The sequence below is a fragment of the Scatophagus argus genome, chromosome 3, assembly GCF_020382885.2.
Source record: "Scatophagus argus isolate fScaArg1 chromosome 3, fScaArg1.pri, whole genome shotgun sequence".
Classification (NCBI taxonomy): domain Eukaryota; kingdom Metazoa; phylum Chordata; class Actinopteri; family Scatophagidae; genus Scatophagus; species Scatophagus argus.
This window is the reverse complement of record NC_058495.1, coordinates 24124719-24149582: the sequence shown is the minus strand read 5'-3', so window position 1 is coordinate 24149582 and position 24864 is coordinate 24124719. Positions and strand designations below refer to the sequence as shown.

Below are 24864 nucleotides of genomic sequence, written 5' to 3'. Positions count from 1 at the left end.
ATATATATATATATATATATATATATATATGTCCTATCATTTTAGCATTTTTTTGTATTTTTGTCAGATATGGGCTTCCATACATCTCTGACCCTCAAACAGCCTTTTGAAGACGCGAAGACCGGACAAAAACTTCTCACCTTCATGTTCAAACTCCAATTGGTCCTCACAGACACAGTGAACACGCCGTCACACACACACACACACACACACACACACACACCTCCTGCTCGCTCCTCTCCTCGCTCTCCCTCTCAGAGTTGTTCAGACTTGAGGGAGGAATGGCGGCCCCTCGGAGTTTCTTCATCTCTCTCTCCGGTTTATTTCTCGTGTTTTATTTCTCCTGTGGATCTACGACATCAGGCAATAAAAGAGCAAACCAGGAGCGATGCGGGTTCAAGGTAAAACACACAATTACTCCTTTAAACGTGTTGTTTTGGACGACATTTTAGGGCTGTTGCTGCTGCGTCGTCTCAAGTCTCCCAAAACGAAAAGTGCAGTTTTCGGAGATGGTGGGTTCTCGTGTTTTCTGTCTCGTCTGCTCAGCATGTACAGCTGTTTGGACTAACTGAGCTGGCAGATGAAGTGAAGTGAAGTTTGGAGATACGATTTTGTTCAAACAGCTGTTGCTGCGCAGTATTTCTTTTTTAAAAGTCACGCTGAGTTACCTTTCTCACCTGTCCGTCGGACCTGTAGCTCCGGCTCGACCCATTGTCGGGCTACGTAACGTTAGAAACCAAACACTGGTTTAAATAGTGCTCATTTAAAGATAATTCGCTCTACTGTAAGTCTGCAGACCAGAGAAAATTAAATTTTAAACTTTTTTTCTGAATAAATCGGATGTATTACTGAATTCGGCACACGTGTAATCTACCATAGGGGGTTTAATCAAGTATAAATCTTGGCCTAACTGGTTCACATTTTATATTGTCTCTTAAAACAACGATGGCAAAAGACAAGAGCAGCATGAGAATATGGCAAACTTTATATAAAAACAGTTTTATATTAAATTCTGTGCTGAATTGAAAGGCGACTCCCAACGCTCACGCTGGTGTGATTAACTTAAGTTTTTCATTTAGTTTAAGTTCTCTCGAATACGAGATAAGAACCTTTAGGCTTATTTATCACATACAGATAAATAAAAGTTGTTAGAAGTCAGTTACTTTCAGCATATATATAAATGCACTAAAGATCATGTAATTCTAATGAGGCTCTAACGCCAACGTCCAGTGACAAGGGTTATTTTGGCAGGCTAAACAAAACTAGACTATCAGTGGTTAAAGTTGTGATGTTGTAGTGTTGACATTATGAATTAGCTTGCATGATTTCAGAAAGGTAAAACAAGACCTCCACTTCTTTCCACTTGAGATTTGTGGTTTCGGGGACTTGCAGGTAGTAAAGCCTGATTTCCTGCCTTTTGTGTGTTCTGTTAACAAACATTTGATGTGGAAAACAGGAGTATGTGGACCGCCTCCACACTGCTGCTCTGCTTTGGCACTTCACAGCAGCTTTGTTTCAGGCCATGAATGAGCCGCTCTTTAGCCTGCACCGTCACTTTGAGATCAAAACGTGAGCTCTCTGGAAAGGTTTGGCTTGGTGAAAGGTCTTACTGAACACTCAGCAGACATGTCATGGTATCTCTGCCTTTAAGAAAAGTGAAGCTGATGTAGACTACAGGTTGCCACAATAACCACAGAGTAATTCAAGTCAGTTTTCACCTTTTTTGTTTTTTAAATACAAAAGCTGAGCAGGGTGGCGTTCAGTTCAGGTGACGTCACCTGCGTGTAGAGTTTACAGCAGTGCCGGAAAGTTAATAATGTGAAGAGTTCTGACAGAGATGTGTTTTTAAACGTTAGTGATGTGGATTTCTTTTTCATGTTAGTAATGTGGAAAGTAGAGGCGTCTGATCGTGTCTGCGTGCTCTACAGGTTTTAATTTTCCCATGTTGATAGATGACTCCTACCTGCCTTTGATGCTGTGTGTGTGTGTGTGTGTGTGTGTGTGTGTTAGTTATCCTGGTTTCCTCTCTCTGGCTTTCAAGTGTTTTCTACAGGAAGCTTCACACTGTTTACTCTGCTGAAACATTCCTTCCTGCACCCCCCCCCCCCCCACCACACACACACACACACACACACACACACACACACACACACACACACACACACACCGTCTCTATACCACCACCACCCCCCTCCTCTCCCGCTTCCCCTCTCCTTTCAGAAACATCAAAGGCTGCTGGATGGGGGTGTGAGGACCTGCTATTCTACAGGTGTGAGGTTATTAGAGCTTTGTGTGAGTGTGTGTGAGAGTGTGTGTGTGTGTGAGAGAGAGACCTGTAAATGCTCTCCTAGTTTTACAAGTTGCCAACATGTTTGAAAAAGGCACAGAGTAAAGCTGGCTATGTTTATGTTTGCAGAAATAATGACTGAAGTGACTGATTAATAGACGAAAATTCTGTGCTATTTTAACTATTCTTTCTCTATTTTAATGTAAAACATTAAACAAACTTTCCCATATCCTCGTTTCTCGATGGTCATGTTCAGCTGCTTTTCTTTGTCTTGTATTTCATCGTATATAGTATCTTTTAGATGGAAGAAGCGACATTAGCCAGCTCTTTCAGAACCTGTGACTGGCAGTTTTCACTATTTTCTCACATTTTTATAGCTCTTATGTTAAATCTATTTAAATCTGTACAGTGCAGGACTTTCCTAAAATACAATCTGTGGACTCATACAAAAATAATCCCTCTCCGTCATCACTTACAACCCTCTACAGGGGTGTTGCTGTGTCTGTACCCTGAATGCTGTACTCTACTGTTTGTGTGTGGGCCTCAGCGATTCTGCAGAAATATGGCCGACTGTTGAGTCTCATTCAAACGTCATCAAACATGACTACCTGGGAATGCGATTCGACACTCAACCATCTTTCTCGCTGGCTTTATGTCTGGCACTGAGCTTCCTCTGCTTTCACTCGAGGCTCAGTGAGATGATGTCCGTCGCACACTGAAGCAGACACCTAAAGACCCTGTTAGCAGCCCAGTGAAGCCCACTGATTTAGCACTTCAGTCAAAATCAATGCGGCAGAATCTGTCAGCGCTTGGCGCCTACATCACCCACAATCCAGCTTGTCCACTGATAGGGTGGAGATTTGGGTTTTAATGATGCCTTCCTCTTGTCCTCGCAAGTCATTAATCTGTAATTAAAAGCTGTGATTTTGCATATTTCTAGCGCTTTTGTCTTTTTTTGTGTCCAATTTAGAAAGTCGTACACTCAGTACTGTCGTGCTGCTGCCTGTAGGCATCTAGCTGTGGCCTTAAGCTCGTGGTGGCTAATGTAGCCTCGAGTGAAGATGATGGGCTGGCTGCAGAGGTCTGGCAAGCTCAAACTCCAAACTTCCGGATTTCTTTCTTATTCAAACTTGTAGTCCACCGACCCATCCAACTTCGGTTTCTCACACTACAGGCAGCTCCCTCTGGAGACACACAGGGCCTCATACAACATCCTCAGATCTGCAAACAGACTTTGATATGTGGAGTTTGGACAAATTATCAGGTTTCTACAGGTTGAAAACAGAATTCCCTGAGCCTGATGAAGGAAACTGTTTATTTTTTGTTTTTCTTGGATGTCTCACTAGTCAGGTTCCTTCAGAAAGCTGGATGATTTAGGTCCATGTAAACTCTCTGTGGCTAAACACATCTGCTGAAGCTATCACATCTGTCTCAGCGGATGAAGACGCAGCAGGAAATAAATCAGCTTCCTCCTCTCCTTGTCCTGCTCTGGATTCTCCATCTCTCTTCTCTCTCTCTCTCATCATTTGAAAGTAGGTTTCCACTCCTTGTCATGTATCCCATCAACCTCCTTGGCTTCGGTGTGTTTTTGGCATCAGAGAGCCTCACAGGGCGTCACGGCTGGCTGGGCGTCCGATGTGAAACACGTGTGCTTTCTGGTTTTTCCGGCGTCGAAGTCAGTCAGAAAGTGAAGGAGCTTCACCTTTCAGGAAAAACATCGCAGGGAAATGTTTGTTCATCGTCAGATACCTTAAATAAGGTTTAAGGCTCAAGGAAATTAATTTTTGTTCAGATTAGTTTGGTGGTTGAAGTAGAAAAGAACTGCGTGCGGGACTCAAAACAAGTGCAATGGGTTGCCGCCCGGTTGTCGCTCCCACATGTTGGAGTACATTTGCATGAATTTGAATATTTCAGCTCAACTTCCACATGTCGCCCCGGGCAACTTTGAGTCTTTGAGCCGTGGCGGGCAGCCCCAGCACGTTTTGAAAGGTTCAGAGACTCGTATCCAGTCCCTTCACCAGTGTTTGAGTCCATAAAAAGTGTGTAAATGGTGTCAAAGGTCGTCAGAAGTATCAGTACTTTGATGCTTTTTTGATGAGAGTTGAAAGAAAATTAGTCGACAGTTATATTTTCAATATATAACTATATTTTTTCAAGCAAACATCTTCCGGTTCCAGCCTCTTAAATGTGAGGTTTTCTGACAGTAAACGGCGAGTCTTTGGGCTTTTTGGACATTTTATCAAAAATAATCTGTAGATTAATTGATAATGAAAGTAGTTGTTAGCTGCAGCCCTGTTCTCAATAAGGGTGGCTCAGTTGGCGACTGTAAGTCCTGGTCACATGACCACATTCTCTGTTTTCTTTGAATGGGACCCCTGCACATCAACTTAGCTTCAACTTTTATGCTGCCGGTGGTGACTGATGTTTTGCACCTGTAAGAACAAAATGAGGGCTTGCCCTGGTCCCGTCTCTATAACGAGAGAGAGGGAGTCTTTTAAAGGACAAACTGTCACAGCAGGAAAGGAATAACTCCTCCTGGGTGAGGAGGAGGAGGAGGGGCAGTGATGAAGAAGAGGGGTGGGGGGTGTCATTGAGGAGCAGTCATGCAGGAGGAGGAAGCTGCAGGTTTTGTACCTGTGGTGGGAAATCTCTGGTTGGCTGCTCCCGAACACACACACACACACACACACACACAGAGCTTTTATTGTTGCACCTCACTTTTGTTTCCTAATTTCCTCTTTCTGGACTTATTCCACCTCTGGACCTGTGAGATGATTTTTTTTATTTGTTTTGTTTTTTGTACGTGAGCCGATCAATCAACAAATCCAATCAAATACAGGCAGAGAAAGAAAATCTAATCACGTCTGATTCCCAGCGTGTCGAATCATCTCTCTGTGTTTATGCATTTAGGCTACATTTAGACAGGACTGCAGTAAGCCTGGAGTCGGTCGGTTGGTTACTTTTCAGAAAATAAGCTTGTGAATCATCGGTGCAGACCCTGGAAGTCTCAGATCGTCTGTTGGATTGATGTGTTCTCAGGCTCGCTGGCTGAGCAGCTCTTCTTTGTGTGTCAGGATCTGGTTTTTCCATCAGTGCGCACCTCACATGAGTTATAGATCTGCTTGACTCACAGGGACGAAGCTAACCTCCTTTACAAATTTTCAGTCGACACTCCAAAGAAGTAAAAAAACAACAAAAAAAAAGAACTACTACTGCTGCTTTTTTACTTTTGTTGCTTTGATCCAAGAATGAAACAGAGTGTATCTTAAATATCAAACATCGATGAGTCTTACTGATCTGCAGCGATACAACAAAACCCTGCCAGACCCGAGGACACTGAATATAACTTTGATTGGACCCCATAGACGTGGTCTGTCCAGGCTAGTTAACACACACACACACACACACACACACACACACACACACACACACACACACACACACACACACACAGAAGCCTTGTTGTCCCATGTGGTAGTGTTTGGAGGCGTGTGTGTGTGTGTTTATGTGTGTAAGAAACAGGAAGACATTAAGAGGAACAGGGCTGAGTTTTTAGCCCTGAGGCCTTTGCGTGACCAAGACCCTCATCAGCTTCACACACACACACACACACACACACACACACACACACACACACACACGTGCAGTCTCTCTGTGGACTCGTAAGTTTCTGGTATTTTGTCGACTTTGTTAAGCAGGTGCCTGTTGTGTATAAATGTACAACATTTGTGTGTCTTTATGAAGCAGCAGAATTTGCTGGAAAGTTGGTATCTCGCGGGGTTTTGTTGGTGACCTAATGTGGCTGGCGAACAAAGAACTCGTTCCTGGAGCCGTCGCAGAGAAAATCACAGAAACGGTTGAGCGGCAAATAAAAAAGAGAAAGTCCTGCTTCCTGCTTGCCATTAAGTCTGAAGATGATGGAAATGTGTTTCTGTTCAGTCAGCTGAAGCACTTGGCAGATATTCTCTGCTGCAAACACAAGCTCAGTTTGTACCAAAGTGGTAACAACAGCTCTAATCCTGGTTTCCCAAAGCGGCGTTTCCTAGCTGTTTGTACCTCTGCTCATGAGCAGTATGTTGATTAAAGGTCAGCTGTGAGTGTGTCCCGTGTTCTCTGTCCCACATCTGGAACTGGTCTGGCTGCCCCAAACAAATTGAGGGAGAGGAGAAGTCTGCTACGTGAACCTTGAAAGCTGTAATTGAAGGAGTTCCTGTTTAATCAGATTCCTCCTTCTCTTCTTCCTTACTTCCTTCCTTCTCCGCAGGGTTGGTGATTACTTCACCCATCATCCCCCCACAACCACCCGTCTGATTCGGAAACCTCCTTTTCTCTGTCCATCCCTCTTTCCAGCCTCCTTTCCTTTCTCCTTCTGTCCTCTCCTCCCTCCCTCCTTCCTTCCTTCCTTCCTTCCTTCCCTGCAGCGATGTGATTAATTGCTCTTGATGTTCTGTTAAAGTCAGCCCACAATTAGCTGTCTGATTACCACAGGAACTGATTCTGTGTGTGTTCAGGGATTCCCGAGGGAAATTCTGCTCCAGTCGGGGTTCAGGTTTTCGTGTCTCCCTGTGTTTGTAGCTTTGCAATTGATTTCTCTTGTGTGTTGCCATTTTAAAGCGTGAACTGCGGCGAGGAGTCGAACTGGCGACGTGTTGGACGCCCAACATCTGCTTCTTCTTCTTCTTCTTATTTTTTTGTTCCTAATAATAATAATCTGTTCTTTTCTTCCCATACTTTTTTTTTTTTTTGGTTGTTTACTGATGTGACTCAGTCTGTGCAGGCCTGAGGGTGTGTTTGTGTGTGTGATTATAACTAGTGAGAAACACCTGGCAGTGGGAAGGAAGAAAACCATCTGTTTTGAAAAATTGTCAGCTGTAAAGTATGAAGGTTTGTCTCGTGCCGACGGGCAGGGTCACTGGTTTGGTGGTGGAATTGATCTCTCAACACAAGACTTAAAGTCTTAAAAACCAAATTGCCAAAGTGTGTAAGATGTTTTCACACTGCAGCCTGCTGAACGAAGCACCCGACCTGTTAGTCAGGCCGTGTTGGGGTGAAAAGACGAGCTTAAAACGTGTCATGATGTTTTATTAAGAGCTGCAGGTGAAAAGAGCAGGAAGTCATGCATAACAATATTGTTAGCAGTAGACCACGTGGTGTATCCAAGTTAGCCAAAGTGCTGGTTGGCTGTTGGCTGTTGGCTGTAGTCTTTGCGATGTGTTCGAGTGCAGCCGCGACATGAGGCGGCCCAGTCGTCAGTAGTTCTGTGATGTCGGCTTGGTGTGTGTCGGGCTTTACTCGAGTCAGTAAAACTAACTGGTGATCCTGGTTTAACTGGTACGATGAACCCTCTCTGGGTGGTTCCTCCAATGTCTGCCTGAAGATTTCATCCTTGTGCTTTAATCAGTGCAGAATCTCTTATTTGATTGTTTTTTAATGGTGGTTGTCGTGCTAAAAGAAGTTTTGATGAGTGTTGCATGTTCTCCCTCTCTCTCTGACTTGTGTGGGCTTCCTTCAGGTGGTCTGACAAAATCCAAAAACCTTTTATTTACCGTCCTACATGTTGCAGGAAAAGTTGCACCAGAAGCAACTTTTTTTGTTGCTGTTTTTGGAGGGGGGAGGGGCAGGCCGAGGTCCAACCAATCAGGAAATCTGCTTTTCCTGTGCCGTCATTGAGAACCTTCCCTTGATTTTAATTAGCCTCTCATTTCATGCTGGCAGCAGGACATCTGTGCACAGCACCATGTAAGCCTCTAGAGGTCAGGGGTCAGCAGCACAGCACACTCAAGGCAAAATGTTTAATTAATTAAAGAAATTATATCATCCATCATTTGCACGCATGTGTGTGAGTGTGTTTCTGTCTCTCTGCGGACGTTTTTGTAGCGTGAAGGCGTGTTGTCCTGTGCTCTCTTCTTCAAAGGGCTTTTGATGGTTCAGAGTTTTAGGGTCCACATTAGTGTTTGTTTTAATGTGTTCTGGCCAATGAGGGTCTTCACAAGTGTACATAATTACAAACGTGTGTGTGTGGATGGGTTATTGAGGTACAGTCACTGCTAATAAGCATGGCACATTTTCTCTACACACACACACACACACACACATAGTAGGGGGTCTGTTTGATTAGTTTCAGATGTGTGTGTGTGGTTGTGGCATGTGACCACAGTCTGACACCTCTGTAACAAGCCTTAAGGTGGTGTGTGTGTATGTGTGTGTGTGTTACCCAGCAGGGCAACATGAAAACAAGGTCAAAGCTGTAAAACTGCTGAAACAAACCTCACAAGTATCCATAGGTGTGTTTCCACCACAGAAACCTTCCCAGGGGACTCCGAAACTCTGGAGGTCTTAATTAAGTTTTGGGGATGGTCCTCGCCCATCAGGTCGTACTTTACAAACATGCTTAAATTTTAGGGGTGTGGCTTGCAGCGCCTGACATTTCTGACTGGTCAAGTGCTCGCAACATTTCATTTCAGCCACCATTTTTTTTGTTCAAAAATCTGCACAAAATCTGCTTACGAATAAGCTGTTTTATTCACATGGCCTCCGGACACTGTCCTGAGAACGGGGTCGAGATGTTGTTCCGAGCACCCAACAGGAGTTTGTCCATGTCGGACGTGTTCTCACCTTAACGTTGCATAATCAGGATATCCTTTGGCTTTTTCTTGTGTACCTGTTAAATAAACTTGTGTTATCCTCAACAGCCTTCAGCCAAAGGTTAACTAAGTTCGGTTTTAAAGCTCGGCTTCAACGTGTCGTGGTCGTCTCTCTCTCTTTCAGGCGCAGTCCGGTGCAGATGGAGGTCGCAGGCTGGCCGTCACCTTCAGAGCTGACAGTGAGTTCCTCTTTTGGTTTTCCTTGAATTCCCAGGGGTTGGAACCCTGTTTACTTTTCAACCTTTCAAACAGACTAATGTTTTGCCATCAAATTCATATCAGTCAAACCCACAACAGAGCTTATCGTCATGCAGGTGCTGGAGTGTTTGGGTCGCTGAAAGTCTGCCCAGAAACTTGTATTTTCTTTTAAAACTTTATGTCCCTGTAAAGGGTAAATCCTCCATTTTTTTTACTTTCAGTCTGAAGCTCTGAAGTCCACCACCACCTCATCTCCACCCCATCATCCTCTTCCTCCTCCTCCTCCTCCTCTTGGTCTTTTTGTTCTTTTCTCTCTAAAAGTCAAGTTCCTGAGCCGTAGCCAATCCCTGCCTCCCGCCTTTGTCCGTGACCATGAGCGAGAAGCACTTTCAGATTACCTTTTTTTGTGTGTGTGTGTGTGTGTGTGTGTGTGTGTGTGTTCTGCAGTATGCAAGAAGTCTTTATGTCAAACTGCAAGTAAAGAAAGAAAGTAAGAAAATAGGAAGTATGACAAAATAAAGTGAAAATAAAAGTAATAATCAATATGTTCACTTGTTATGTTAATACGTTTAGGACTGTGTTTTTAGTTTTAGTTTAGTTTTTAGGATTAGCTGGATCAGCGAGATTCCCTGATTTGTGTGTGGGGATTGGTTAATTGATTAAAATAGCCGATCACATCTTTGGCGACAAACTCGATTAATTGATTAATCGGTTGTTTCAGCCCTAATTGTAATTCCTGTGTTCTGCGATTCTGAGTTGATTTCATTGACTCCAAAAATTGATTTTTGTTGATAAAGTTATGTTAACTAATTGATGAAAATATTCCCGCTCGTCTGCTCGGGAAGATACAAACTTCACTCCAGACTGTGTGTGAGGCTAAGCTAATCATCTCCTGGCTGTGACTTCATGTTTACATTTACACATTTAATGTTGTTAGTATTGTCATCACACTGAAGTGACTGAATAAGCATATTTATCAAAATGTCAGAATGTCCCTTTAAATGCGTTTTTCTCATTGCTGTTCAGCGTTAGCAGAGCGTTGTTCTCTCTCAGGGCCTCTCAGTGAATTTAAACCTCCAGCTCTCCATCCAGGATGCCTTTTTGCTCTGCATAAGTGAATTCACTCTTTAAATCTAATTTTGATACACTTTGGGTCACCTATAATGTGGAGGTCAGAGGTCAGGAGGTCATGTGACATTTAAAATGATCCCTGCTTCCTGTTGTTAAGCGCAGATGAAATGGAAAGTGTTGAAAAGTGCGAAATCCACAAACTTTAAGCCAAAATGAAACGCCACGGTGTTTTAGCATGACAATCAGAACCAGCTCTGTGTGTGTGTGTGTGTGTGTGTGTGTGTGTGTGTGTGTGTGTGGGTTGAGCCACTAACACACCTCACTGATTTCTTTCCGCTTTATTTCGTCCTCCTAAAGCCTCCTCCTCAGCTCTTGGAGGATGAAGGAGAGTCTCTCTCTCTCTTTCTGTGTAGTGATGTCATGGGGCATAATAAAGCAGGTTGACCTTTGACCTCCAATAGGTCCCTTATGGAAGGTGAAGATGAGATCTGCAAACCCTAACACATGGCTCTCGTGATATAATTACCCAGAATTCCTCTCTCTTATTGTCTACAAATGTGTCATCTGATGCTTGTTATATTTTACTGCTCTGAGCTGTAGAGCTCAATTATATTTTGTTCACTGGTGGTTCCTTCATCACTGCGAGCACAAATGCTGTTCGCACAAGACCAGGCAGCAGATTCACCCTCCAGATTCTGGATCAGGTTTTGCCCCGAACTGCAACTAAGCAGGGTTTTGAATTTGCTCTTTGCAGCAGCAGCAGCAGCTAAGGCTCATGGGGTTTGTAGTATTTAAAGCTAATCGCCAGGCCACACTGAAAAAGGGGATTCTCCATCTCATAATTATCCCTCGAGAACTTCGATGAGGTGAGGAAGATGAAGGGTGAGTGAGGGCCCGAACGTCTTGCAACTTCAGCCGGAATGAGAACAGGAGGAAGAGGAGCAGGGAGGTCGGAACTGAAGATGAAGGCTTTAATCTTCCTCCAGCAGTGAACTTCTTTCTTGGCCCTCACATCCTTCTTTCATCCTCCTCCTCCTCCTCCTCCTCTTTGTCTTTTTAAAGAAACTCTGAATACAAAAAGGAGGAAAGGAGAGAGAAAGAGCAAGAGAGGAGCGACCTTCACGTCCTCTTTCTACAGAGAAGCTTTGTGATGCTGGAGGAGGAGGAGGAGGAGGAGGAGAAGAGCGACCAGCCGTGACCTTCTCCTTTAGCCCTGAACATGACCCTGCTTTGAGGAGGTGTGAGGAAGAGGAGCAGTGACTCGTGTCGTATCCCAGGCTCTCCTATCCTCTCCACAGTCATCTCCATCCTTCCTAAGCTCCTCTCCTCTGCCCCCTCTTCCTCCTCCTCCTCTTCCTCACCTCAGTCCTCTCCGTCAATAGGTGGCCGGCAGAAGGAAAGAGGAGCAGTCAGTCGTGTCTGAGCTCACGCCCCCTTTTCTTTCTGCATCCAGAGACCATCCTTTCTTCCCTGATCCCTGTCGGTTCATGGCTGGCTGCTCCTCCTCCTCCTCCTTCTCCTTCTACTTCTCCTTTTCTTCATCCTCCTCTTCTTCTTCTTCTGCCCCTCCACCTTCATCCTCCATGAAATAAAACGAGGGAACAGGAGGAGGCGAGGCAACAGTACAACGTGGTCAGCCTGGCTGATTATCTGATCCGATATTCAGTATTTCTTTTATTATGTGTTCCTTCTGTCTAATTGTAGATAAAATAATTAATTATTTTTAATTTAAAACAAATTGTTCTTAAAAGACTTAACAGACTGTCCTCTCCACTGACTCATACGGGGGGACACCAAGGCCTGGTGAGAGACATAGTCCCTCCAGTCTGTCCTTGGGCCTCCTCCTAGACTGACATGCCCAAAACAAGTCCCCGCAGCTCACGACCATATGTGAGGGTTGGGACGCAGACCGACGGGCAAATCTTTGCCGATACTCAATATTAGCCTCCAAAATGTAGTAGAGTATAAGTACAAAGTAGCTGAAAATGGAAATACTCAAGTATTATTAAATGCTGTTTTTTACTTTACTAAAGTACTTGACTAAATTGTACTTAGTTATTGCACATTCCATCAACACTTATTTTAAATGAGTAAATAATACATTTTTGTAAGATTTGTTGTGTATTCGTTTCAAGTACCAGCTTTCAGTCTCTTTGGTTACTACTACTGAGTAGCAACATCTGCTTAGTGAGATTCAGATTATTATAATACAGAATATAATCAAGCAATAAACCAATGTTTTATCATTACAGTGAGACCTTATTGATACCTTGGTGTGGTTCACGAGCCAAACTGCTACCAGCTGCAACAATAAAGTGATGAACACATTCATGCACACATCAATAAAAGATCTGATATCTCCACCATGGGGTCATTTGTAAAAATGTTTTTTTTTAAATCCAAGTCATGTTGTTTTCATGTAGTACTTTGAGTACTGGGATCAGGTGTTGTCGCATGCGCTGTGGTTGACCCGTCTGTCTCTGTCCTCGTGTCTCGCCCTGCAGACTGTTCGTTAAACTATCCTCTGGGGAAACACGTGATCCACGAAGTCACCAACGTCTCCTTCAGCCACCTGGCCTGCGAGGATCAGGCCGCCGTGGTCGTCCACTGGTCTGCCAGTCCACTAGGTACCTGTCTGTCTGTTTCTCTGCCTGTGTGTCTGTTTACCTGTCGTCTGTCTGTTTACATGCCAGGGAGAGACTTGGAGGAAGGAAGGAAAGTGAGGGAGGAGGAGCAGGAAAGTTAAACCTTCAAAGTGCTCAAATCTGTAAGATTATCTGCCTCTGTGTGTGTGTGTGTGTGTGTGTGTGTGTGTGTGTGTGTGTGTGTGTGTGTCCCTTTGATCAGGCCAGGGGAATAAGAGAGAGGGGATCACATCTCACACTACAATACCACGATTTGACCGTGAAGGAATGTGTGTGTGTGTGTGTGTGTGTGTGTGCGCGCTGGGTGTAAGGTGAACCTCTTTCTCTCTGTGACAATACAGCCTGTTGTTTTCTCACAGAGACACAGAAATCTTCCAGAAATCTTCCATGTCGCAGTCACGTGTGAACAGAACAGCAGCCCGAATCGGCCGTCTGACCGTTCAGAGTCGAGTCAGATTTCCTCCTCTGTGTCTGCTCTGCTTCTTTGCACAGAAAACTTGAGAGCTAAAAGCTGAAAAAAAGGTTTTTTAATTTGCAAAGTGGTTTTTTGAGCTGCCCAACGTGTGTCCGACTGCAGCTCGAACAGAAGATAAGACGAATAAGTGGCTTTAATTTCAGGTCCAGTGTGATTGTCGTTTGTTTTTCGTCATACGTTTCTCAAGACATCTGTAGCTTTTTGAAACTATATAACTGTATACTAAAATAAGACATTTCAAAATACCAAATATCTCTAATTATGTGATATAAATGTGGCTTATTTCTGTGAGCAAGCAGTCAGAGTTTCTTTTCTGACATGATTTTACAGACTGTAGCAGGTGGAGGATTTGGTTCATTTAGTTTTGCTTTTCCTGAGAAATGAGGACAAGAATTATTTAGCTGCCAAAAGTCATGGGATCCTCATCATATTATATAACCATCTGATGCTGTTTTTATTAGGAATTAGTTGAATGTTATAGGGATTCCTTGCAGTCCTCTAATTATGACTATAAGGAGGAAAAAATATTTTAAAAACATGCAAACACTGCATGCTCTTGAGTTCAGGCTGTCCTGCAGATATTTACATTCAGAGAATCACATGATGTGCCACATGTTTTAACCTTTAGCCAAAATACTGTACAAAAGCTAAAGGTGATGTGCAGCACTCAGGAAAGAGCTTATCGTGTAGAGTTTTATTCACTGCCTCTAGTCTTGGGAGGATGTAATTTAGACCCCAGGCTTACATCCTCAAGAAAACGCATTATGGAGACATGAAATCAACCTGTAAGAACACATGATCATGATATGACCGCTGCTGAAGGCTGGCTCTGAGACTGACGTGACTTAAACAAGGCTACGAGTCAGCAGCCTTGCTAGCGATGCTTTAAGCTAAACGCTTACAATGAAAATGCTAGCCTGCACATGTTTATTTAATAGGTATTTAACAGAAAAATTTAACTCTAGTAAAAATACCAAAGCTTTTCTTATTCCAAGAAGTTTTATAGCACAGCAAAATAAATATCTTTGAGTTTTGAGCTTGAGAAAATGGGGATTTCTTGCCATTGTAAATAATAGAAAACACAGGATCCCCAAAGCTCCTTTGGGGAACATATGCTGTGCAAAATTTGTTGCTGTATCATTCTGGAACAAAATGGTGCCAGCTATGCACCAAGCCACACTGCCAACATGGTTAATAAAAATACCTTAAATCAGCTTTGAAACTTTAAACACACCAGATATGACTGAAAAGTGAAGGGAAGTAAAAAAAACAAAAACCTGAGCACAAGCCTGCAGTCGGGCTGCAGCTGTCGTTAAAATGCAAATACGTGCTTGTCTGTCCTCAACCCTGCAGGGGAGAGACAGAGAGACAGACAGACAGGGAGAGAGAGACAGACAGACGCGTTGAGGAATCTGCCTCAAGACAGAAAAACCTGTTGTACCGCTGCTCGCTCCTCCCCACTCCCACAGAGCTAATGGGAAAAGCATGTCCTGTGGATGTAAAGGTGTAATTACAAGGCAGACATGCTTTCAAGGTGCAGAGAGGAGGAGGGGAGGAAACAAGGAGAAGGGAACGAGGAGGGGAGCAGATTGAAGGAAACGAGACAGAGGTGATTAGGAGGGGTAAAAGGAAAGGAGGTGAGAGAAGGAGTCAAGAGGAGGAGAGGAAAGGAAACAGTAGAGGGGAGGAAACTGAGTAAGGAGAGGACAGGTGGAGCTTAGAGGAAACAAGGAGGGGAGCGAAAGGAAAAGGGAAGAGAAGGCAATAATTAAAGGGAGGGAGGGAGGTGAGAGAGGAAATATGAAGAGGAGAGGGAAGAAGAAAACAAGGAGATGAAAGAAGAGGAGGAGGATTACAGGGGACGAAAGGGAATAAGGAGGAAAAAGGAAAGGAAATCGAGAGAGCAGAAGTGAGGAGTGGAGGGAAGGAAACGAGTGAAAGAAAAGAAATGTGGAAAGAGGAGGAACAGAAGAGAGATGGAAGAAGGGAAGGGGACAGAACAAGCAGAGGAGGAAGAGATATGAGGGTAAAGAGTGATGAAAGGAGAAAAGAGGAGGTGAAGAGAAGAGGAGACAAGGAGAGAAGGATGGATGTGGATCATCGCTGGAGGCTGAGCTTCTCGTTGTGTCTCCACAGGGATCGAACACATTAAAGGCTTCAGGGTTTATCTGGAGGACAAGAATCCAGAAGGGAAACAGTGTCAACATCTGATCCTCAAAGACCCCCGACAGCTCAACTTCTCCTACAGGAACACGGTAGGTCCAAAAATGATGACGGTGAAAACTAATCAGTCACAGGGAAGGAGGAAGTTGTCTACAGTTTATTATTTATTTATTTATGTTAGGAGCTTTTTTTATTTATGTGTAAAAGCAATATAATCATCTAATATATTATTGCTGGATTTTCACTTTGACGTTCACAAAAGATGCTCATGTCTCCATTTCACCTTCATTATTAGATTGTTGTTAATTTCTTATCATCCCACTCGTACAGAAGCTGAGCAGTCAGCCGTTCGGCGGTTTGAACTTTGACACGGACTACATGATTCGTGTTGTTCCTTTCCCGACTCTGATGAACGAGAGCTTCTTCCCTCCATCCTTCCTCAGGACCAACTGTGAGTGCAGCAGCCTCCTCATCCAAACACGATCCATCGGTTATAACCGATTCCCTGAGAAATCCTCACCCTTATGGTGAAACGCACCCAGAGTCAGCTGAGGATCTTCAACATGTTTAGCTTAGCTTAGCACAAACACTGGAAGCAGGAGGAAACTGCTAGTCTGGCCCAGGCAAAGTAAATATCATGCCTTCCAACAAAATACTTTTAATCAAAGCTTAGCTTGATTAAATCAAAACCGGTGTGACAGCTGTAGAGTTGCTGAAAGGTAGATTGTTTTTGGACTGAATTATGGCCAATTTATGGTTTCTGTGGCCTTTTCTTCCTCATTAAGTGGCTGCACGCACTGTTTCTCTTTTTAGACTTTTTCGTGCGATCAGCTAAATGCAACAAACTTTTCGCTTTGCTGCCAGGAAGGCGCCGTTTTGTTTTTGTTTTTTTTTTTAGCGTGCATGTTTGTAATCCCAGATTGTTGTACGTAAAGAAGTGCGTGTGCGTTCGTCGTCCTCGTGAAAGTACTGGAGTGTGATCGAGTCAAATCTCTGCAAAACAGAGAAATGACACTGATGCGTAAACGCTGTCCATTCAGATTCATCAGGTCAGTGAGGTGAAGATGAGAACATGAACAGACGAGCCGTCTAACCGTTTCTCTCTGTGTTCGTCTTACAGCGTGTGAAGTCCTCCTCGGATCAGACAACCTGGTTTGCAAACCCTGTAAGTTCCTCGGAGTCGTGTGTGGACAGTCAGTCCGGGTTTTGGTTGTCTTGGTTAAATACACACAATATTTTTCCTCAAACTATTTTTGAGCCTAAATGAGATGACACAGTTTCTCTCTGTGGACGGAGCAATCACAGAAAGGTTTTCATCTGGTCTTGTTGGAGAATTTAGAAATTTACAAATGGAGGATCTAATTGATATTTTTGTGCAACCGATTGTTAGATTGTTAGAGGTTTTGTTAAGTTTTGTTTCTGTCTGTGCAGTCTGGAAGCCAAAGACCTTGAACGTCTCACAGCTGGGGTCAAACCTCCACGTGGCGTTCGACCAGGCTCCGGCCTCCTTTGGCTTCCACTTCTACTACCTGTACTACAAACTGCGGCAGGACGGACCCTTCAGACTACAGCGCTGCAAACCCGTACGTATTGTCAGGTTTGGAAAGTCACAAAACCTGCCTGAAACCTTTCAGAGCAAGCAGGCGGTGAAAAGACTGCACTCAAAGACACAAAGAACTCTGTCTCTGTGGCCTGGCACCCAGCATGTGGGCAGGAGAAGCCGGGGACTCGCCACCAGGCCAGGACCAGAGTAATAAGTGGAGAAGGCTGGAGGTTTAAGTTTTGTTGTAGAAGTTGTTGCTTATTAAAAGCAAGATGGACGTCATTGCAGCTCTGAAAAAGAACATTATGACTGCTGGTCCTTCTGATTCAACACTCCGTGTGATTTGTAAATAATTATTGTAAAGATTACGATGGCTTCCTGCAGGCCAGGCTTAGTTTTCACTTAGTTTTTTTTTACTGTGTGCAGGACGTGAACCAGCTCAGAACTACGTGCATCCTCCAGGACGTCACTCCAGGGACCTACACTATAGAGGTACCTAAACACAACACAAGACTGAGCTGCCTTAAACAACAGTTTCATCACTAGTCAGCTTTCAGTTGACTGACCAGACCGGTTCTACTGGATTCTGTTGGATCCTCAACTTTTAGCTCCATATGTGGATTAAATGTAAATACTTAAATGATTTAAAACTTGTACTGATTTGTTCATACACTGAATTTATAATTTTTCTCTCTTCTGTTCCCTCCTTGTCTTTCACTACTTTTCCTCTTTTCTTTGTCAGCTGAGAGATGACAGTAACACGACGAGGAGGCAGACTCAGTACCACGTCAGCCAGGGTGAGACACACACACACACACACACACACACACACACACACACACACACACACACACAGTCTCGGGCTGCACCTCATGATATCAATTAATCTATAGATTACTTTGTCGATTGATCGTTTTGCCCTTCGCATGTCAGTGTACTACAACAAAGGGTTCTGTTGTTTATCCTGGGTTAAGTGTGTCTGTAGGGAAGGATAAACCTGCACAGACCTGCTGAGTGGACATCAGGGTTGCTAAGACTTGCTGCACCTTCACTGCAGCACTACAGGAAATGAATTAATTAGATTGGAAGAATAATTATCTCTTTCTTCCTCTTAGAAATGAAGAGCTGCATTCATAAGCCACAAAACGCACTGTTGCACATTCATTACACTCTGGGGTTTGGCAGCTACAGTCTGACTTGCTTTGGTGTGGCCAGTAGCAAAGGATGGCTAATGTTGATCAACTTGAAAGAGAGATTGTTGTCTAACAGGTGTTACTAAACCATTTCACTGGCTGTGACTTGTCTCTACTTGTGCTTTTGTTACTCTCTTGGCGTTTCCAATTTTCCTGAATTGTTGCACAGATGTTGACTCTTTTGTCTCATGCTGCTTGTGTTTGTTTCATCTTCCAGTCCACTCCCCCTGGGCGGGGCCTATTCGTGCCATGGCCATCACAGTGCCTCTGGTCATCATGTCTGCCTTCGCCACTCTCTTCACTGTCATGTGTCGCAAGAAACAACAAGGTTATCATTGATTATGTTTGTTTCGCTGTCTATAAACGTCCTGCGTTGGTTTTTCATGAACATTACAGCATCGTGGGGTTTTTAGTCTTGGTATCGGCAGGACTCAGGAAGACCACAGCTACTCCTGTTTAATGAAACCTGGATGTGTTTGTGAGCTGGGACTATTTGGAAAACTTTGACTGTTGCCACAGTCAGGGATGACACAGATGAGTAACATCACTGATAACATAAACTTGTCTTGTCTGTTAGAAAACATCTACAGCCAGCTGGATGAAGAGAGCAGCGAGTCGTCCAATCAGAGTGCAGCGTTGAACACCGAGCGGCCGTGGCCCCGCCCCAAAGTCTTCATCTGTTACTCCAGCAGAGATTGTCCTAAACACACCAGTGTTATCCAGAGCTTTGCCTACTTCCTGCAGGACTTCTGCAACTGTGAGGTGAGACAATGATGCCAGATGACGTATGGATGTTAAGGAGGAAAAATTACATTTCAATTAAATTATAGATAACATTTTTTTCTGTTTAAATCAGAGTTCCCTTTTGAAGCTTGGGTATGGTTGTTAAATCCGTGTTCACTCCTGTTCAGGTTGTGTTGGACCTTTGGGAACACCTGGAGATGTGCAGAGAGGGTCAGATGTCGTGGCTGAGCAGACAGCTGGACGAAGCCAACTTCATCATCACCGTCTGTTCCAAAGGCCTGCGGTACTTTTCTCTGCTGTCAAAACTACTGCTGTGGTTTTCATGCCTTTAGCTGCAGTTCCTCCGGAGGCCACTAGACGCTGCTGAAACCCTCTGGCTCCTGACTATTCAGGAATTAAAAACAAATTCTGTTTCCATTTCAAATCTTTGTTTTACGTTTTTCTTTCCCTCAAAAAGAAAAATAACTCAAATGAAGATCTCTCCAGCAGCAGGATCCCCACTGTCTCTACAACTGATGTCCACGCATTACTGTCCAGATAGATCCAAAAAATTATGACTGTTAACTTCTCTGGTGTTAGACCTTTCCTTCTTTCCTTCCATCCATCTTTCCATGCTTCCCTTAGATTGTTTTCTATGCTAACTATTATTTTTCTCTTCTTGCAGCTACTACGTGGAAAAGAAGAGTCGCAGGGGGAAGACGCCAGTCAGTCGTCGAAGTAACAGCAGCAGCAGCTCTCCGACTGGTGGATCAGGCAGTGACCTGTTCATCGTGAGCGTGGCCATGATCGCTGAGAAGCTGCGGCTGGCGAAGCAGAGCGAGGGGGGCGGAGCTCAGGAGCTGAACCGCTTCATGACGGTTTACTTCGACTACTCAACGGAAAACGACATCCCCACCATGCTGAGTCTGGCTCCCAGGTAAACACGACGCTGGACGTAATAACAGAAACACCTTCAGCAACAGCAGCAGCCATATGCTGTCCGTGTGACCATTTTTAAAAGTGGTCAGTTTATCAATAAATGGTTCAAAGAGTAATCTGTGATGCTAATTAGCTGCCAGTGTAGCAAAAATAAAAAAAGGAGAGAAAACTTCTGATTATTTTTCTGCTGCTAAAGTTGAAAATACTTTCTTCTGTTCAGGTTTAAGCTGATGGATCAGCTGCCTCAGCTGTTCAGTCGGCTTCACTCCAGTCAGTCCAGTTTGTCTGATCGTGAGTCGCAGCCTCTCAGCGTCTCCAGGAGGAACTACTTCAGAAGTAAATCCGGACGCTCGCTTTACGTTTCCATCTGCAACATGCACCAGCACATCAGCCAGAACCCTGACTGGTTTGAGAAGCAGCTGGTTCCTTCAGGAGGCTCCTCAGCCTCCTCCAAACATCCTTCTCCGCCTGCTGACCAGGCCCCAAGCCCTCCTCCAAAGCCACACTGCTCCTCCTCCTCCTCCTCCTCCTCATGTCAACCAGAGCACTCCGGCTTGGTGCTGAACGAGGTGGTGATGAAGACGCCGGCGCTGGAGGGCGACAACGGAGCACCGAGGAGGAACATGCTGCTGCTGGCTCCTGGCTCCAGTCTCAGCCTTAACCAAGGCCCCAGCCACAGTCCCATTCCCAGCCCTGGTCTCTGTCCCAGTCCTGGTCTCTGTCCCAGTCCAAGCCTGCCACACTGCTCTCTGTCCATGCAGGGACCCACTTCAAGGTAAAGCAAGCTGTAAAACAACTATAGTTTCTTTTTTATTTTCCTGTGAGCATTAAAGAACAAGTCCAGGTGTTTTCAAGTTTATCTTGATGCAGTACTCACAAGCCTGTTAGCGCACGGCGAGAGTTTTACTGGTCGCTGTGATCCTTCCTCCTTCTCCCTCCTGGACATACAGAGTAGGAGAGGAACATTTTTATGGTTTTATGCTGCTGCTCGCCATAAAACCTGAAACCCCCACCTCCAGACTGCAACATATTTTAGCTTTTGCTTGTTGTGATCTTCACTGTTGGCAGGAGTGACTTTCAGTGCACTGAATCCATTAAAGCTCCAGGTGTCATGACGCCATATGCTGGTTAGACTGAAAATAGGTTTGGCTCCACAGCAGGTGTTATGAGACAACTCATCACTCTGACTGCTGCTGCTTCTCTGCTCCTCCAGGTCCACTTCTGGAATATCTGGACTGTTACCAGAAGAGTCTTCCTCCTCCTCCTCCTCCTCCTCTGCTCCATCCATCCTCCAGGATGGACTGTGTCCCGTCTCTTCTCCGGCAGAAGAAGGCCAGTCTTCCCCTCCAGAGCTCCCTCCTCCTCGTGACTCAGGCATCTATGATTCGTCTGTCCCGTCCTCAGAGCTTTCTATTCCCCTGATGGAGGGACTGTCACATGACCAGGCTGACTCCTCCTCCCTGGCCGACAGTGAATCATCTTCTTCCGGGCTGGGTAAGGCTGGCTGTTTCAATGCTGTTAATTTAATTTAATCCCATACATATCCCATGACGACTTCTGCTCTCGCTTCCTTATGTAACTGAATAAAGGCAAAATCAATCGCTCACACCTGGCTATGTGTCCTTCAGGTGACGAGGAGCCACCTGCTGTCACGTCGCTTCGCTGCAGCGCCGCCACAGTTTGTAAAGCTGAGCTGCACCACCATCACCACCTGGAGCACAGTGACGGACTCACACCTGTGGCGTCACTGTAGGGGACGCCTCCTGCCGGTCAAAACAGCGATGTCATCACAGGGACAAAAACGTACTGGTCTTGGACCCGAACTCCTCCTTAAAAGTGCCGTCGTCCCGTCGTCATGGGAACAGAACTGGAACTAATTAAAAGGCACTGCAGTGGTTCACCTGCAGAAGGTTCTAGAATGCCGGTGCGTGGTAACTGCGGTAACGGCGGAGTTCTAGAACGCTGGTCTGTGGTAACTATGGTAACCACTGAGCTCTAGAACACGAGTCGCCTGTGACCATGCTAATCACTGCGTTCTGGAACACTGATGGCTACGATAACTTTGCTAACAGCTGAGTTCTGTGACACTCTCCATGGTGAACATGGTAACTCCTGTATCTAGAGTACTGTTCTTGTTAACGATGGTAGCCACAGAGCTCCAGAACACTAGGCCTTGGTACTTAGTACAACCGCTGAACAGTAGTCCCCAGAAACCATGGTAAGCACAGCATTTTACAATGCTGGTCCCTGGTAACTACCATAGAGCAGTACTCCCTGTTGACTTACGGTACTTTGTTTGCCTCTCTGGTCCCCCTTCCTGGATGATTTTTGAAGGACTAGATCTCCAGATGCTGCAGAGTGGACCAGTTCAGACCAAAGACTGCCTCAGCACTGCGTCTCGAATGATCGACAGACAGCTGACTCTTGTATGAGTTGATGAGTTAACCAAAATGCGATTGTGAATCGGGCACTTTTTGATGCAGGAAGGCAGGAAGAAGACACAAAGCCACAAACGTGTCCACATGTTTCCCCCTGCTGGATGGATGAAAGCACTGCAGCACATGTCAACACCTTAAGGACATTGTCAGTATGTCCACTAAATGCTTTGGGGCAAACCACATTCATCATGAATGCTGTTGTTTTAAAAGTGACCTTTTGTTTCATTTTGTGATTTTATTTTACGAATAGGGTTTTTCAGTGTAAAGGGGAATTCCTCACAAATTGTAATGGTACATTTTATTAATATTAATTGGATTTTAACGACCGCTGGATTTTTCCTCTTGTGTGTTACCTTATGTTAAAATGCTTTCGACATAGAAATGTCTTTTTAATGTTTGTTCACAATGACCCATCATTGGAGCAGCAGGTAACACGATGACCGTTGCCTGATCATAAACCATTAAACTGTCAGAGAATTTTGAAAGACTAGAACCTGCAAATGTGATATAATAAGATGGAAGAATTGTGTGAATTACGTGTACTTTTTAACTAAATTTTATTTTCTCTGAATTTTAATTCACAAATTCAGAACATGTAATTTAAATCAATTCGGCTGGTCACTCCTGCACCATAATGTATTGAATGCTGTGGCATGTTGTTAAGTTTGTGGTTATGTATTTTAAAGTATTGAATATTACTGTTACATTTATTGTCACATTTATTTCTTAATGCTTTGTAATCCTTTTCTAACGTTGATGATAAGGGCATTATGAACAGAGAGGCTTTTGTACTACAATGACCAAACCACTTTAAAGATGCCACTATGGGAGCCCATTTGTGCCAGGATGAGAAATAAATTCATCAACTGTTGTCAAATTTGTCAAAATGATGAAATAATGTGAAATATTTTATTTCAATTTTGAAGTCAAAATTATGATAAAAAAATCTAAATTATAAGTAAGTAAAGTAAGTCAACATTTTGATTTAAGTGATCAGAAATTATCTAATAATTTCCACTTTAATTCTGGCTTGAAAAGGGAAACGTTATTGATTCTGATTCAGCTTGAGAACTTTTATTTTAATAATTCCTCACTTTGTTTCCTGGTGCAAACAAGCTTCCATAAACTTTTTGAACACATTTCATATCTGACACGTAGAAGGCAGCCACGTCGGTCAGTTATTGATTGTTGCTGTCATTTTGTTCTTCTGACTCAAATGTTCGAGCTGTTGCTGAAGGCCGAGTGACAAGTTGTGGTTCGCCTGCGGGTTAGTTGCAAGTTTGTAAGGGAAGATTCAGCATTTCCTGTGTCTGCTTGTAAATATTATTTTTATTTTTACCTGGAAATGTCTGTTCTGCTTCAATTTTGTATTGTTAGACTTTTGTTTTAATATTTTTCTACATTTTTTAGGAATGTACTGTTTTATAGTACCTTAATGTAGGAAACATAGATCCAGCAAATAAAATGTGCTTCTTCTCATCTGTTGGTTTGATCTCTGACTGTTAGGGGTTCATGATTATTATAATAATAACTGTTTTTTTCAGTAGCTTAAACCAGGATAATACAATTTAAAAAGAAATCACAAGATGAGGCAAAAATGAACTCATGCATGTTTCTTGTTTGTAGCAAGTTACAAAAATTGTCACGAAAAGTACTTTATCAACCTAACAAGAGCACAGTTTCACAAAGTATTTATATTGCTTTACAGCTGGTAATAATCTCTCATTTGCTTCAAGTTGTGCTAGCAAGTTTTAGGTTCTTAGAGTAAAGCAAACACACGTTGCTGACATAAAACCCAGCAGACAGCTCTATAGTGTCTGAGCTGTGAAGCCTCAAAGCTTAAAACAACAGAAGCCTCTAAAACTCACAGACAGCCACCGCAGCACTGGTGTACCTTCAAAATAAAAGCAACCGGCCCTGTTGCTCTCAGGCTGCAGACTGAGATAAGTCTATCGCTCTGTCGTCAACAACTTTCAGTTACTGAAAGGCAGCTTCGAATATCAGCTCAGATTCAAAACAGAACTTTCAGTTAAAGCATGGTGGTTAGAATTTACTCCACCACGTCTGACTGAATGATGATGAACTGTATGAACTGAAGTTTTACAGGAATAATAATTGGCCAATGTAGTACACAGTAGAACTACACTAACAGGATACTTTTTCTGCATTGTAAGAGCTTCAACTGACCTCATAGCAAGAGGGTTCCAGGTTCGAATCCCTGTCTGGGCCCTTCTATGTGGAGTTTGCATGTTCTCCCTGTGCCTGCGTGGGTTTTCTCCGGGTTCTCCGGCTTCCTCCCACAATACCAAAAACATGCACATTAGGTTAATTGGTTACTCTACATTGTCCCTAGGTGTGAGTGTGAGAGTGTGTGGTTGTTTGTCTTTGTGTGTCGGCCCTGCGATTGACTGGCGACCAGTCCAGGGTGAACCCCGCTTCTCACCCGTAGTCAGCTGGGATAGGCTCCAGCTCCCCCGCGACCCTGACGGATAAGCGGTATAGAAAATGGATGGATGGATATTACTACTTTTACATAAATAAAAGT

The 24864-nt window shown here is 44.0% G+C and overlaps 1 protein-coding gene across 1 annotated transcript; it reads left to right on the top strand.

Moving 5' to 3' along the window:
* Positions 1-214: 214 nt before the first annotated feature.
* On the top strand, positions 215-23798 carry il17rd (interleukin 17 receptor D). The gene is made up of 16 exons (XM_046384920.1): positions 215-401; positions 9056-9110; positions 12705-12827; positions 15457-15575; positions 15814-15934; positions 16604-16648; positions 16915-17066; positions 17453-17518; positions 17769-17823; positions 18437-18547; positions 18797-18981; positions 19131-19246; positions 19628-19879; positions 20102-20656; positions 21095-21375; positions 21510-23798. Exons 1-16 carry the CDS (start codon positions 282-284, stop codon positions 21632-21634), a joined length of 2481 nt encoding a protein of 826 aa, XP_046240876.1. The 5' UTR covers positions 215-281; the 3' UTR covers positions 21635-23798.
* The last annotated feature ends 1066 nt before the right edge of the window (positions 23799-24864 follow it).